At 43.6% G+C, this 16,681-nt stretch overlaps 1 protein-coding gene across 1 annotated transcript in view; it reads left to right on the top strand.

Moving 5' to 3' along the window:
* LOC141134721 (uncharacterized) overlaps window positions 1-15,706 on the top strand; it is a 32,177-nt gene extending 16,471 nt beyond the window's left edge. The window contains exon 4 of the mRNA XM_073624158.1: window positions 13,827-15,706. Within this exon, the coding sequence (XP_073480259.1) occupies window positions 13,827-14,011 (185 nt within the window). The 3' untranslated portion in view covers window positions 14,012-15,706. The remainder of the gene's footprint in view (window positions 1-13,826) is intronic.
* Window positions 15,707-16,681: the final 975 nt, after the last annotated feature.

The following is a 16,681-nucleotide window of genomic DNA, read 5'->3' as shown; positions in this document are numbered from 1 at the left end:
TGCCCTTAACACCTGACCATTCCTTATTATTGCAAAAACACAAAAGAGCATTTAATCACCGGTTGAACTAATCTGGGTTTAAGCTAGAGGGCACTATTCCAAACATCATCTATTGCTACACAGTTCATTCATCCATGTTGTTTATGCACTGTTTTTTCACAAGGCTTGTCCAGGTATGGGTTTGTGTAGAGCCCATATGTCATTCTCTTTTCATATGCACCCATCACAGACAATGCAGCGTCCTGGGCGTGTTGCCAATCACAGTTGGTTGAGCGCATTAGGCTGGCACGATCGCCCTATGTTGCTGTGACCCCTGGGCCAAGCTGCCTCTCTCCCAGTCTCCGGTCCCTTGTTTACGCGTTACCCTTCAAAAGTATTAGCTGACATAAGCTTGACATGTTGCGGATCAGCGGCATATCGCTATATTTTGTTCCTGGTATTCCGCTACTTCAAAGCCCATGCTCACTTTAAGCAAATTACATCATTGTTGTTAGCTGGTTTATGTAACAATGAGTTTAACTATATAAATGTACAAATATTTGGAGATTGATTTGAACTGAAGATGCTTAAAACTAAGGTGGTACAAAAGTGGAACGATATTTTCCAGGTGTAGCCAACACCAGTTTTACTGGGATTATAAATGGAGGAGAAGTGCAGGTCAATGGTCAACAGAGTTAAAGAGGAAGCTTCATCAATGTTCAGTGTATCTAATAACCACCAATGGAAAATGCTATTTCTTCAGTACAATTCAGAGGAATATCTGTGTTTTTTGGAATTTAGGTTGGGACCATCAATATTTTGGTGGGTTACACTTTTGCTTATGACCAAGAACCCGACTATCAATATTTTGCCTGGCCAATGGTTCATTTGCAGGCTGGTCTTCCATCTGTTGTGTGGTCCTCCATCTAAGAACCGACTGTGAGTTCAGCCTCTGTCAAGAGGGTTACTGCTTGACCTCACCCTGATTGACATCGATGGCCTTTATCTGTTGCCTGTTCCATGGCTTCCTTTGGCTGCTTTCAACAGGAAAAACTGAGCCGTTTTAAATTTTCACCTAAATTGGAAGTAAACTTTGTTGGTGGGGTGTGAGCTTTTGCATAATCTGCAAGTATTCACAGCAAATTTACAGATTATGATACACGTCCCCCACCACCGCCATCTCCACTGCCAATTCTTTAAGGTCCTGCTGTGATCATCTTTAGACCTTTAGTGAGCACTGATGATAGAAACTTCAGTGCATTCTACCTGATGTAACTCCTGCACATCCCGGAACCTGGGCTAAGTATACTTTGCATGGCACATGTGTAAAATAAAAGGAGAATAAAAAAAAATGAAATTAACAAAGTTAAATAAATAAAAAAAATCTAAATTAAAAATAAAAATAAAATAAAAATTTAAATAAAAAAAAATGAATTCATAAAAAAAAAAAAATGATTGGGAAAAGAGTAGACATCTTTTGGCAGAAGAGCCTTTACATGGCTCTTCTGAAACCTCTCTTTCTCCTTACAATTTTTTGCAATTGTCTTGCAAAATCCCTACCTTTTTAGCAATTGTTTATTTTTAGAATTAAATTTTGCTTTAAATAACCAAATTAACACCTAAAACGTATTGAAGAATCAGCAATAAAATCTGCTTTTTGTAAAATGAAACTCCAGAAAATGTGCACTAAGTGCTTTCTAAATTGCAAGCGCACATTTTTTACGCTCGCAAGAAAAAATAAAATTGACTATGTCACCAGAGTTGCAACATTTTAATGAGTGAGGTTTAGTTAAAAAATGCCTGTGAAAACAGACTAATATAATACTTACAAACTTATTTATGTGATTAGGAGGCAAGGATGGGTGAGTGTAAAGTACATGGCCTGGAGCTGAGTGAAACTAGAAGGAGGGCCAGCATGACTGGGGCCTGCAGAAGAGGCGGAGTATTAGTGGGTGATTTTGATATGCTGCAGTCTGCTTAGCAGATTGAAGAGTTCAAGGCAGAAGGTGTGTCCTGTAGTGGGTAGAGAGGGGGTAGAGAAGAGGGAGGTGTTGGAAAAGTACAACAGAAAAGTTGTTTATAAACTGACTATATACTGCGTATGCATTATGCCTGTCTAAGCAGCAGGTGGCGCTGTAGTATTATAGTGTATAGTTATGTTATCTATGATATAACAGGATGTTTGTCTATCCTCTATGTACTTGGATGCTCCTAGTTCCTGTGTCCATGTTTCTTCATTCTGTAAAGACATGCATTGATAAGCCGTTTTACTGCATACAACAAACTTCCAGCATGATTTCAATACTCTGCTAACAGGGGGATCATGTCACAGCTCAGTCAGAGATCATCACAGCATCAGACAGTCCCCAAACCCCCCCCCCCCCCAAATAAAAAAATCAACTTCATGCTGTGCAATCTCTCTTGGGCAAGTTGAATTTTGCTTGTTGCAGTATGCCCATGGGCCACGTTTTTTTTTTTTGTAGACAACTGGTAGCTGCTACAGCTGGCATTAAGACGCCACGTCCTTATATTGGGTTGGGGCGGGATCAGCGTGAGGACTGGCGAGTGTGGGATCAATTTCTGGTTTCATACAATCTTGATCTAGACCTATTCACTGACGCGGCAGGCACTTCTGGTTATGGAACCTGCTGTCAGGGCCGTTGAAGTGCTGACAGTTGGTTGGCCAGTGGAATGGAGGGAGGTTGGTTTAGTGCGTAATTTGGCTGTTCAGGAACTGTTTTCCAATTGTACTCTCCATGGAATTGTGCATGTTCCAGGAGTTGATAACTCCTGGCTGATGCTTTGTCTCGTTTTCAGTGGGACAGATTCCATCAGTTGGCGCTGAAAGCAGAGCAGCACAGAATTCCATACCCCAAGCAGCTGTGGAGCATTGCATTGCCGCTTCCAAGTTCTCAATTCGTCATTCAGTATGTGCGTCAACTTGGTCCTCATACTGCAGAGTGTGTCAGGAATAGAGCGAGTGTCAGAAACCATGAATCAGACCGAGACAGAAGTACAGTTAATCACACTTGTATAATAATAAAAAGGTAAACAGAGTAAGCGTAGTCAATACAGAGCCAGAGTTCAGTAACCAGATCGGGTAGGCAGCCAATGCCAATGTCAGAGAGCCAGAGATCAACGTAGTAGTACAGCAAGCAGGATCAGGAGCCAGAAGGGGCGTCAGCTGAGCAAGTCTTTAACAGGAACGCAGGAGAAAGTCTCTGAGATGTGACCAAAGGCGAAGGCATAGATGAAGTGAGCTGGACGACTTTAAGTAGGCAGGACCGACGAGCAGATCATCAACAGCTGAGTCACTGTGGAGAGAAAGGAGCTGGCAATTAGCCAACAGCTGAGCGGCCAGCTCGGAGAAGGAAAGGCTGAGCCCAGCCCTGACAGCGAGCTGGTGAATGAGGATGGGGGGTGTTCTCGTAAGGACGATGATGTACACGTGTTTTTTCCACCTATGAGGATACCTTGTTCTGGGCCATCTTTGTGCTGACCATTTTTTTTTGGTGGGGGGGCTTTTGTGGTATGGGAATTGGTGAGCCGTAACAAACTTGGTGAGGGTGGTTTGAGCGTACAGTATGTGTGGTTACGGGACACTATTTGGGTATTCTGTTAAGAAAATCTAACACTGATCAGTCGGGGAGGGGTTCTTGGATTGAGTTGTGGGGTTCTCTCTTCTCCGGTTTGCACTGTCCGGGTTGTGGGGGTTTTTTCATGGTTTTGGGCAAATCTTTCAGGAGTTTTCTTTATGCATGCGGAAGGGACAGCAATGTCTCAATTCCAGTTTAGGGTGGTGTTCTGGAAATGCCTGTTGTCCGCTAGTTGGAGTGCAGACAACTGTTCTTCTCATTACTTTATCTGTTGGGTCGGGCTAAGTTGTGTGGTCCGATATAGTTGCCAGGTCTGCGTGGCGTATGGCTCGCTCTGTTGAAAAGATCAACAAAGGTGAACTAGGAGGTAGCAAGTTTTTTGCAGGAGGGTATTTAGCGGGCCTTTCCGGTTTGGGGGGGCAACACGTGCGTAAGGTGTCACGCTCGTGTGCTGTGGCAGGGGGTCTATTGGGTCTTTGAAGGTGGTGCTGGTTAAATAATTGTGGGTTGGGCCCATCTGAGGTATGGGTGTCCCTTCCTAACAATACGGTGGTAACATCGGGGTATTAATTAGGTTGTATCTGGTAGTACAAAAGTGGTTAATTGTCCCTGAGCCGGTGTAGTTGTGGCTGGGGGCCTTTGATTGGGTGGCAGATACAACCAGTTAATCGTGAGTATATAGGCCTTCAAAGACCTTAGACCGGGCATAAGCTGAGGTTGGTTTATTTGTTATGCATTGACTGTATTATATGCATTAAACTTATTTTCTTGTGAATGTTGTATTTAATAGTTTGTAATAAAAGGCTGCTATGGCCATTTGACTCCAAATAAAATGTGTCGTCTGGTCATTTTGGAAGGAGGGATTGGTCACGTGTTTAATGTTTTATAGATAATCGGAGTCTCTACACTCTACCGGTCCCTCAGTCATGAAACACAGATATCCACTAGAGAGCAATCTAAAAGACTTTATGTATGGTCCAGCATGCCAATAAAACATGCAATAGTTACATTACCAAATCATTAGAATACATACGTCTCCCTTTAACATTGGTGCTTTACTTGTGAAATCTGTCAGACAGGATAATGGTGGTGCATTGGCTATACCAATAAACACATTTCTAGTACAGGCTGGAATATGTAGGCTTCTGATTGGTTGCAGATGAATTTATCTTTCCTCCTGTCCAGTTTAAAAAAGGGTGTACAAAAAGCCAGAAATGTGTTCTAGAAAGTCACAGCTGACTGCAGATTATAGAGAATATAAACCATAATTGCACAACATTTCCTTTGCTATAGAATTTCTTTCATACATAAAATACTTAAAAAAAAAACAAAAAAAAAAAAAACCTGTTTTCGATTCTTTTAATTCTTTGTTGCATGCCAGTTCTTCTTGTCTCCTGCAGCCTTTTTTTACCCACTTCCATGCACTCCATGGCATGGTGTTTCTCAGGGTGGCTTTGCTGATGATAACAACAGTGGATCATGCCAGAACATTGTCACCCAACTGCAATAAAGCCCCATTCACACCTATGCGTTTTGTAGCTTGAAGCCTGAAGCTACAAAACGCTGGAGGGGAAAAAATAATTTATTCTCTATGGAGATGGTTCACATCTCCACTCCTAAACGCCAGAAGCCAAACTCCTGAAGCTCAAAAAGTTCTGGAGCTTTTTTTGCAGCTCAATTTGGGAAGATTTGGGCGTTTTTCTTCCTTTTACATTGGTGACCTATTGACCTGTACAAAAACGCGGCAAAAATGCCACAAGAAATCGCGGCAAAAATTGCATGACTTTCTGCCTGAAAGCGCTACGCTTAGGTGTGAATGCAGCCTCAGTAGCACTACCCCAGTAAGTGTTGCAGGTGACAGGGTCCCCACTGCTGCACAGCCAGGCACACCACAGCTTCAGCTTTATCTGGACACAGTGAACAGTCTTTGAGCTTTGTTTTATGGTTTTATTAGGGGTAATAACGTGGATAGGGATAGGAATTATAGGATACCCAACTTGATAGTGACAAAACCAGGGACAACTTCCTCCTTATGTACGACTCCAATTGATTCTTCCTTAGTAGCTAACAGTCTCTGTTAGATTAGCAACATCCCATTACAGGCTAGGAACTCTCAGTACCTTTTGAACATAGCATAATGTGGTGTGAACTGTATCCCGGAGTGCCTCCAACTCCCCTTTTTGTAGACCCTGATCCCAGCTCTACCACTGCAGGAAATGCTAGCCCACCTGGCTGCCTCTTTACCAGTCTACCCAACTGACTCTCTTCACCGGTCTACCTGACTGACTCTCTCGAGATCTCCCAGGACAGGGCTATGGAAGACTTAAGTACACCGCTATCTTCCAGAGAGACCTGTGCCAGTCTCTCCCCTTGTAGATCCCTGCACCATGCTGTAGTACTCGCTTTGTCTTCCTTGCCACCACTGCCTCTCAGGGAAGACTCCCTCTAAGCTTCTTCTGTTGTCAGGATCCTCCCAGGCCAGCACCCAGGCCCCGTCCTGAGGCAGAGCCCGCCCCTTAAACTTGGGGGTTTGCTTCAAGGGCCACTGACAGCCTCCTCAGCACTGCATCTCCATCTTCCACCTGACCAAGGGCTCACTTAGTCCCCTACCAGGTCCACCTCTTGGGGATTGGCTAGGCGCCCCTAAATGTGCAGAACAACCCTCCTAGCCTTCGCCCTCTAGCTTTCAGAATGTTCTCCAACTTTCCAGAACCAGGGTGAGGCACCAGAGAGCTGTCTGTATGAGTCATGCTGCCCTGTACTCTAATAACCCTGACCCAGATTAAGACTCACAGGGTTTAAACATGAGCCAGAATATGTTTTACCTACTCTGTCATGAGTAGCACACTAGAGTGTGCTACATGTACATGTGCATTGGGCTTGCAAGTGGTTTACCAGGGTTATAGCTACTAGCAGCCATAACCCTGATAGTTTTTTTTCAGCAGGTGATTAGTTTTCTCATGAAAAAGGTCTGACAAGCTAATTAGTCACTGGATCGCTTTCAGAAGCAGTGAGAGGGGTTGCAGCCCCCCTAGCGCTCACCGGTGTTTCTCGGGCTTACCGCTTTTACCAATGGTTTGTACGGCTGGCCATAGAGGTGAACAGCGACCAGATCATATCTGATTGCCTTTATGATTTTGGAGGACCAGAGCAACGTCATTACGTCACTTCTGGTCTAGGGCGGAAGTAAACAATTTTTTTTTAAAGCAAAAGATCAAAAACAAATGTTTTGATCTTTTGCTTTTAAAAGTAGAGGACAGATTTGAGGTCTTATAAATGTCAGATCTCTCCATAAAGAGGACCTGTCATGCCTTATTTCTATTACAAAGGAGTTTTACATTCCTTGTAATAGGAATAAAATGAATTAAAAAAAAAAAAGGGACAGTGTAAAAATAAAAAATAAAATAAATATTAAAGCGTCCCCATCCCTCCATTCTTGCACGAAGCAGCGAGAGCATACGTAAGTCGCACACGCATATGTAAACGGTGTTCGCACCACACATGGGAAGTATAGCCACAAACGTTAAAACAAGAGCAATGATTCTAGCACTAAACATCCTCTAACTCTAAACTGGTAAACTGTAAACAATTTTAAAGCGTCGCATATGGAGATTTCTAAGTATCGTAGTTTGTCGCCATTCCACAAGCATGTGCAATTTTAAAGCATGACATCATTTACTTGGTGTAACATCATCTTTTATATTTTAGAAAAAAAATGGTTATATATTGTTTTTTTCTTTTTTACATTAAAAAATATATATATAATGTTGGGGGGTTGTAAGTAATTTTCTAGCAAAAAATACAGATTTTTTTCTTGGTATACAAAAAGTGCCAGAAAAGGCTTGGTCTTCAACTGGTTATCAGGAAGTACCTGAACAAGGCCTATCAGGGCAGGGTCTAGGGTTGCCACCTTTTCTTCAAGTCAAACCCGAACACTTTAGCGGTGCACGCCAATTTTTTTTTTTTATAGTGTACACTATAGATATATTTTGCTATTAAATAACATTTCTAATCATATGAAGTTAATAACAAGAGTCCCCCTTTACATGAGAGTCCACAGAGTTCCCCTTTTACATCTCAACTCGCAGAGTTCCCTTTTAATGTAAGGGGGGACTCTGCAGATTCTGATATAAGGGAGAACTCTGGGGACTCTAACATAAGGGATGCTCTGGGAACCCTGATTTTAAGGGGGAACAGTGAGAACTCTGATGCACGAAGAAGACTTTGATGTAAGGGGAAACACTGTGGCCTCTGGTGTAAAGGGGAACTCTGATGTAAGGGGTGCTCTGAGAACCCTGATTTACCTTAGTGTACTTATTCAGAGGCAGGAGAGAGAAGGGGGAGACTTCAGTCATAGCTAGGGATGGATGGTGAGCTCACTCACCCCTTGGCAGTCAGCACCTCTCATCCAGATCTATCTGAGGCTGCTCGACTTCAAATCTCTGGCCTCAACTTTCCTTTTCTGAGGCACAGCGCTGGGGAATGGAGTGTGGGAAAACAAAGAGGGGTGGGGGGAAGAGGTGCAGATTGAGCCCTCTCTCCTCTCCTGTCTGTGTGTTTTTTTTTTTTTTTTGGGGGGGTGCTGGTTAGTGCTGGCTTTGGGCAGTGAGAAAGAGTGTAACAGACATTCTCAGCTCAAACAACTGCAGCCAGCAACCCTGCTGGGAAGCCATAGTCCAGTCTAAATAATATGTCCGGGTCTCAGACAGTCTGAAACCTGGACACATGATTCCAAACCCGAACAGAGATATGGGAACTACTGCACGCTGACCAGCAGAGGATGCTGTACATTAGCTAGAAAAATAAGGCAAGGATGGGGTTCAGTTTTAAGACACATAGGCTTCATGCACACAGGATGGTTTTTTTAACTCTCCTAGAAGCCTTTCTCCTGGCAGCAGCATTCTTACAAGCGTTTAGGCGCGTTTACAGGCATCAAGCGATTGGACATTAATTAATTTAATTAGCCAGAATATTTATTCTGGCCATTAAAATGAATAAACACTCAAGCGCTAAACACGCCAACCGTTAACATGCGTTTAGATGCGTTTAAAGTTTGAAGCTAAAAAAAATCTATTATTCTCTATGGAGAGGGTTCACATCTCAAATCCATGTCACCTGAAGCCAAACGCCTGAAGCTCAAACAAGTTCTGGAGCTTTTTTTGTCGATCAAATCGGGCAGATTTGGGCATTTTTGGCAAGTTTGTATTCCCATAGAAATTAATGGAAATGCGAGTTTTCGCGCGTTGCTGCTCATGCGCAATTTTCTGCTCAAATGAAAAAAGTGAAAAATAAAATAGTAATAATATATGAATGAATAAATGTAAAAACATCCCATGTAGCTTGCGGCTTCGTCCGTTGCCCTGCAAAAGATGAGTGAGTTGGATCAATTATTGGCCCAGCTCAGGGCTGCAGCTGATGTGCATGGCTCCGCATGGGTGCAGAGCCAGGTAGCGGCTTCATTACAAGGGGTCCGGGAGAGTCCCACGCAGCCAGGGCCTGCCTCACCGCATGCTCGGAGGTCCAGGCCTCCGGAGCGCTTCAGTCCTTACAGGAACCCTCGGGCTCAGTGCCGCAACGGGAGCCCGCCTTCGGACCCTTCAGGCACCCCTGCCAATCGCACGCTGGCTTTGGCGGGTGGAGAGCCTAGGAAGAATCCCCAGGTCAGGCAGAGCCCTCGGAAGATGGGTACTCACCGTCATGTGGCCCCGGTCCCATGCTCCATCATCTGGATTCTGGAACATGTGGCTGGTGATACTCCGGTCAGCGCGACAGCTCAGCGGGGGAGAGTGATGTCGGCGGGCACCGGCCTGTCCCCGGGTGTGGCCGATGGCCTTTCTCTGATTTGGTCTTGTTTACGGATGCGGCTGGATCAGTCGGCTATGGGGCATACTTTCAGGGGCGCTGGAGTGAGGAACGGTGGCCTGAGGAATGGAGTTCGGCAGGATTGTTAAAGAACCTGGTATTGTTGGAACTGTTTCCATTTGTGCTGGTGGTCGAAATTTGGGGGGGATGCATTTCAAAATAAGAAAGTGCTCTTTCACTGTGACAATATGGGAGTAGTAACGGCAATCAATTACATCTCGGCCTCTTCCCCGCCAATGGTGCGCCTTTTGCGCCACTTATTGTTGCTATGCCTGCAATTGAATGTTTTCATTTATGCTGTGCACACTCCTGGGTTTTGTAACAAGGTAGCAGATGCTTTGCTCCTTTTTCAGTGGAACAAGTTTCGCATTTTGGCACCGTCAGCGGAGAAACATGGGACGCCTTTTCCCCAGAGGCTGTGGAAGATCACATTGGAGTCGCCGCTGGATTGATTCGGGGATTCCCTGAGAGTCGCAACGTGGGAAGCATATTCCAAGGCCTGGTGGGAATGGAGTTCGTTGATGTTGGAGGTAGGCGGGGTGGAGCCCGGGGTGGCTGTCACCTCCTTGGTTTTGTATTTTGTGGTGCATAATTTTGTTCTGGGGGCTTTAGCGGCAGTGGGTCGTAAATTGGTGGGCCTAGCTTTCTGGTTCAAGTTAAAGGGTGTTGGGGATTTTACCAAAGCCTTTGTGGTCAGGCAGGCAAAGAAGGGGTATAGCAGGGGTCGCCATTCCTGTGATTTTCGGCACCCAGTGTCCATTTCCATATTGCGGACCATCTTGGAACACCTGCATTTGGTTTGTTCTTCAGCTTGCGAATGGACTTTGTTTCGGGCGGCCTTTCTGCTGGCCTTTTTCGGAGCCCTCCGGATTGGCGAATTAGTCAGCCCTTCAAAATGTGTAGCTGGGGGTATATTATGGGAGGATGTGGTATTTACTGATTCATCAGTACGGATTAGGATCCGACGTTCAAAAACGGATCAGGGCGGCAGGGGTGTGCAATTGAAATTGTTGCAGGGCAATGCTACAGGTCTTTGTCCAGTTTTTGCGATGGAACAGTTCTCTTTGGTACGACCGCATATGGGTGGCCCCCTGTTAGTGCATGCTAATTGTTCCTGTTTATCCAGGTTTCAATTTGTGGAGGTCTTGCGCAAATGTCTGTCGGTGGCGGGTTTTGACTGGTCGGAGTACGCGTCTCATTCCTTCTGCATTGGTGCGGCCACCGAGGTGTCTCAGTGGGGTTTGGATGACAACGCGGTCAAGCAGATAGGGGAATCCAATAGATTCAGGCTGTATGTTAGGCCCCACTTATTGTAGGCCCCCTGGGGCTGGTATAATTTTCCCTTTTCCGCTTTCTTTTCTGTCCTCTTTTGTTTTATGTTTGTCAGTTGGTCTTCATGTTCGGTGGTTGGTACTGTGGTCCTTTGTTTACTTGCAGGTCAGCGATGCCTCGTCTGGATCCTGAGGCATTTGTATGTTTTTTGGGGAGCAAAAAGGGCGGAGGTCAGTCCAGAGGCTCATCAGTTAGGTCTTCCCCGTGAGTTGGGCAGCATTTGATGGATCGGTGTCCGGGGCATACTGTGGAGTCAGGTGGTCCCTGAGGTTAACCGTTTTGCCAGGTTGGATAGGGCTCTAGATATCCTTATCCTCTAGGGAGCTTATCAGAGATATCAGATTTGATTTTCTCAGGCTTCAGAGTTCTTTTCCGGGCACCATCATACTCTGGTCAGACATAGTTGGTCTTAGCATGAGGAACCCCATCGATGGCGTCAGTAGGAGGAAGGGTGCCCTAATAATGGTGTCAGTGGGAAGAATGGCGCCCCTTAGCAGGAGGAATAGTGCCAGTGCAGTGCCCAGCCTCACCAGTGCAGACAGTGCCCATCATCAGTGCAGCCTGATCAGTGCTCATCAATGCAGCCTCACCAGTGCAGTGCCAATGCCCATCATCAGTGCAGCTTGATTAGCGCCCATGGGATGTGGGGGGTCAGCTGGAGGTATGTCAGGGTCTGTCTCACAGCCAGGTCCTTTGCCTTGCACGGCCTTTTCGGGGAGATAAATCTCAGTCACGTCTTCTCTTCTCTGCCACTCCTCAAGCCAGCACCTATCCCAGCCCACAACCGCTCAGGTCACGTGTGATGTAAAACACCTCCGTCAAGTATCTCAAAGTCAATGTATCTGTATTAAGTCAGTTATTATTAGGTTAGTTATGTGAAATAAATGAGTGAGTCATTGGTCAGTGGGGTGGTTAGCTCTTAGCTACCCTAGTCATGTTCATATGCACGTTTTTTCGAAGATTTTATAGCAAATGACCAGCTAATGGGGCTTATGTCTAAAAATTGTGTCAGCAAGAAAATTCATTGTTGTCCCCCTAGCAACCAGTCAGCTGCCAGCTGTCCATGGTTCAAAGATGAAACAAAGATCCTGAGTGGTTTATATGGCCAACATGAATTATCCCTTTAAGCATTCTTTTCCTCTACGTGTGTTGGTTGTATTCTATATTTAGATGAGGTATATGTAAGCTTATCTCCCTCTGCAGAGCGTTTGCAATCTGTGTGTAGAGTAGTTTCATCCTCTTTGCATGTGTCATTAGCAGTCTTAGCATGCAGGATCTGTGTCCAGGATTAGGAGGCCTTTTCCTGTAGGCGTCTGTAAATGAAGGAAAATGTGACTTGCACAGACATACCGTATTGATGGTCTGTTTTCTCTGCTCTGAAGTGAGAAGGTTAGGGATGTGGAAAGCCATCTCATGTCAAAATTTAAAAACTTTGCATAAAATGATGGAAATCACTCTCAAACCTCTTACTGGTGTCCTCCATGACAGTAAACTTGGAAAAAAACATGGCTGCACACCACATACTCCAGAATCTTCATACATTTTTTTGATCCTGATAGGGTGACCACGAGAACCCTACCTGGAACCTTTCACTCTAACCAGTTCCACCCTAAAGTTCTGCTCTGTTATCAATCTGCCCTCGTAGGTAGAGCCTGCAACTCTGCTATATTTATATTTGTATTTATATTTTTCACATATTTGAAAAAAAGTCCCTGTGAAATAAACTACTGAAGGTGTCCTTTGGACCTAAATACCCCGTATAAGTTTATTCTGTGTTGATATACTGTGATTACATCAAATATACTCCTTTCTTACTGGGGAAATGGTATAATAAATGACATTAGGGTGAAGAACTTATAATTCTTCCTTACTGGAGAAATGGTATAATAAATGACAGTAGGGTGAGAACCTTATAATTGTTCCTTACTGGAGAAATGGTATAATAAACGACAGTAGGGTAAAGACCTTACAATTCTTCCTTACTGGAGAAATTATATAATAAATGACAGTAGGATGAAGACCTTATAATACTTCCTTACTGGGGAAACGGTATAATAAATGACTTTGGGGTGAAGACCTTAAAAATTTTTCCTTACTGGGGAAATAATATAATAAATTACAGTAGAGACTTACAATTCTCTGCACTTTTCACTTCATTTGTGCTAGGATATATCAAAAAATAAGTGTAGCGCTAAATGATAGTGACTAGGTGAATAAATGAACGATATGTATCTAGAACACCTCAATTACAAAAGGTGAAATGAATACAAAAAAAACCTGTGAGCAAAAGAATATATATGACATCAAAATGAACCCCAAAGTGCTGTGGAGTGATAGCAATGAACTACAATGATCAAAAGACCAAATGTCCACATGTGTAGTGTCCAATGGTTGGAAAACTTTCTCTTCAATCTTCAACCGAAATCTACCCACCCTTCTATCTGAATGTCTTCTTATGTTTCTTGGTGCATTTTCTGCTTCGGTTGAAGATTGAAGAGAAAGTTTTCCAACCAATGGACACTACACATGTGGACATTTGGTCTTTTGATCATTGTAGTTCATTGCTATCACTCCACAGCACTTTGGGGTTCATTTTGATGACATATATATTCTTTTGCTCACAGGTTCTAGATACATATCTTTACTTTATTCACCTAGTCACTATCATTTGGCGCTACACTTATTTTTTGATATTTCTTATTGGACTTGGTTTGTTTGTGTGTTAGCAGCTTATTGTTCACGTATATTCTTTTGGGTTTAGCGCAGTATTTCCACCCCTTTTATCTCACACATTTGTGCTAGGATTCCTCAGTGCTTTCATCACTCTGTGGCTTAGCGGGTCAGATAGAAAGGATGCGGGTAACCTAAAGTACAAGATATGGAATTGGCAGAGGATCAACGGACCCCTTTATTACTTTATTTCACATTAAGGAGGGAAAGAGCAAACTGATTTACACCTGGTGGGCTGAAGATTGTAAATAATTTAGTTAATCATTTAATTTTCCTGTCTTGTTTAAAATTTGGTTAAACAGTTCTCCTGTATCTGTCTGTTTTTAGATACCACACCGCCTCTTCGCATGACCTCCACAGATCCGACCATGACGTCACCCTCTACTTCTCGCCACTGTTTCTTGTCTGTACCCCTGTGTGTAGTCCTGTTTCCCCTTTTCCTGGTAATAGTCCTTTCCATGTGTGGGGGTTCTTTGATTTATCTGAAAATGAAGCCACATAATGACAATTAAAGTAGAACTACAGGCAAAGGTTTTCTTCATGTTGATAGAGTAAGGGAGGGTTATAACACCATTTTTTTTTCTTTGCCTACTGTGTCCCATTGGTGGGATTGCTCATCACTTACTGTCCCATAGCCAAAACATGAAGTGACTGGATATACCTCCAAACTGAGGGAACCCCTGGTTGTCACCGGGGTTTCCAAATCTAGTGTTCACACTTACCCTCTATTACTGTTCTGTGGACAACCTAAAAATTTGGATTTTTCTTTCTCTCTTGGTGATAACAGTAAACAGGACAAATTGAGAGGGTGAATCTCCCTAAAGGAGGCACAGACAGCAAAAAAAGCATGACAGGCATTCTAATCCCTCTCCACTCTATCCAAACCTAAAAAAGTGGCTTTAGTTGTACTTTAAGAGTCTAAAAGAAAGAGTTAGTCCACCTGAAACTAAAATCTCATTTATAAATATGACTTCAAAGTGGGGAGATTCTTCAGTTGAAACTCTCACTCCTTCTTCTGCTTTATTTTTCATGGTATAAAGTCAGTAAAATATCCAACAGAGAGAGTGGGAACCCCTATTAAAGGATGTGGCAGGGTGGGAGGAGTTGGGAATGCAAAGTTATTTCACTTTTCAGTGTATGTACTGACCCTTTAAAGAAGACCAGAGCTCTTCAACCACTAGGGAGCATAGGCTGTGCTGGTTACAGAGCTGTAGGTTTAATCTGCCAGGGGACATGTTGGGGTCTGAAATGAGACCACTGCTTACCCACATAGAGCAATAGCCCCACTCTGCAATTGCTGGCAGGAGACAGGACTTTTTACTTAGGTTGTGGCTGTTTAGAAAGAAAAGAAATGTAAGACATCTAACACTTTGTTTTATTTAGCCAAACTAAACTGAAGGTTTAAGTGGGTTTTAAGGTGTGCTAAGTAGCACCTAAAGCATGTCAAAATAATATAGACAATGAGGTCACTTTAGCATGTATCAAGTACACCCTAGGGCATGTCCAATATACTGAATAATACAGAGGGGTAAAGTTACAGGTCCTCTATGATGTTATTTTCTCTGCTGCTTATGGTGCCTTCTTATTAGTCCGCAAATAGAAAAATGGTAGCATTAAAAAAATAATCAAGTTCTCACCTCAGTCCCATTGAAATGCTGTGGCATGATCTGAGTCAGGCCGTTCAAGCAAGACAGAACTATTTATAACAATAATGAGCCAAAACATCTTCTAACCAGCAGTAGCCACAGGAACTAATGAAAAGAAAACCCGTATGGCTGCACACCAAACTGAGATCCAAATGCCTTTATTCACATACAACCATGAAAAACATGAAGCAAGGGAGGAACGTCTTGCGCGTTTCACACATGAAAGCACAATTTGTGTGTGAAACGCGTATGCATTTACTTTGGTTTAAACGGCTTTGCTTGTACAGGCAGTGCTCTTCACGTTCTTCTCGGTTGTATGCGAATAAAGGCATTTGGACCTCAGTTTGGTGTGCAGCCATCCGGATTTTCATTTAGTTATTGCTTCAGCTGCCACTGGGCAAGCACTCTGCAGTGAGGAGATCATGCCATTGGAACCGACTCACCTGTGAGCAGCGTGGATCTTTTGTGTGTTGAGCCACAGGAACTACTTGGGGGAGCTTGTTGCCAAGAAATTAGGTTCCTCTAGCCATTCTAAATGTAATATATGTACCTTTTTTTTTCGCCAATAAAATTGATTTCTGAAACCATTTGTTAATAAAGGTATGACATAGTAAAATGTTGTGTGTGTGTGTGTTGTTTATTAAACAAGTGCCCGTTAGGCTAAAGCTAGTTTTTGGCTTCACTGTTGTCAGTAGAGCAAGGATCTGTTCTTTTGGTCTGGCCAGGGTTTCCTAAGCTGGGTGATTGATTGCCTCTGCTTGTTTCTGGAGGAAGCTTCCAGAAAATAGAGCAGAAGGGTAAATCACTCAATTAGGAGACGCAGGGTGAAGCTGCCACCCGCCACCCGGAGGAAGCCCGTGACCCAGATGGGGTAAGTGCGAAGACCGATCGACCGATGGGGGAGTGAGGGAGACCCGTCCGCCCGTCCGCCAGGGGGGGTGTCGGGGGATGGATTGCGCCCCCCCCCATAAAAGAATATAGCACCAGCCACCACTAATTAGGAGTTTTATTTTTTGCCATGTGTCTGTAATTTTCAAATCTCTTGGGACTCCACTGATAACAACTGTCACTTTTTGTAAACACAAGTATCCATGTGATATACTGTATATATACAGTTGTGCTCATAAGTTTACATACCCTGACAGAATTTATGATTTCTTGGCCATTTGTCCATGAATATGAATGATAACACAAAAACTTCTTTCACTCATGGTTAGAGTTTGGTTGAAGCTATTTATTATCAACCAACTGTGTTTACTCTTTTGAAATCATAATGACAACAGAAATTGCCCAAATGACCCTGATCAAAAGATTACATACCCCAGTTCTTAATATTGTGTATTGCCCCCTTTAACATTAATGACAGCTTGAAGTCTTTTTTGGTATTTGTGGATGAGGCTCTTTATCTTCTCAGATGGTAAAGCTGCCCATTCCTCTTGGCAAAAAGCCTCCAGTTCCTGAAAAGTCTTGGGCTGTCTTGCATGAATTGCGCGTTTTGAGATCTCCCCAGAGTGGCTCAATGGTGCAGTGGTAGCA

The sequence above is a fragment of the Aquarana catesbeiana genome, linkage group LG03, assembly GCF_042186555.1.
Source record: "Aquarana catesbeiana isolate 2022-GZ linkage group LG03, ASM4218655v1, whole genome shotgun sequence".
Lineage (NCBI taxonomy): Eukaryota > Metazoa > Chordata > Amphibia > Anura > Ranidae > Aquarana > Aquarana catesbeiana.
The sequence above is the reverse complement of the archived record's forward strand: the minus strand, read 5'-3'. Positions and strand labels throughout refer to the sequence as shown.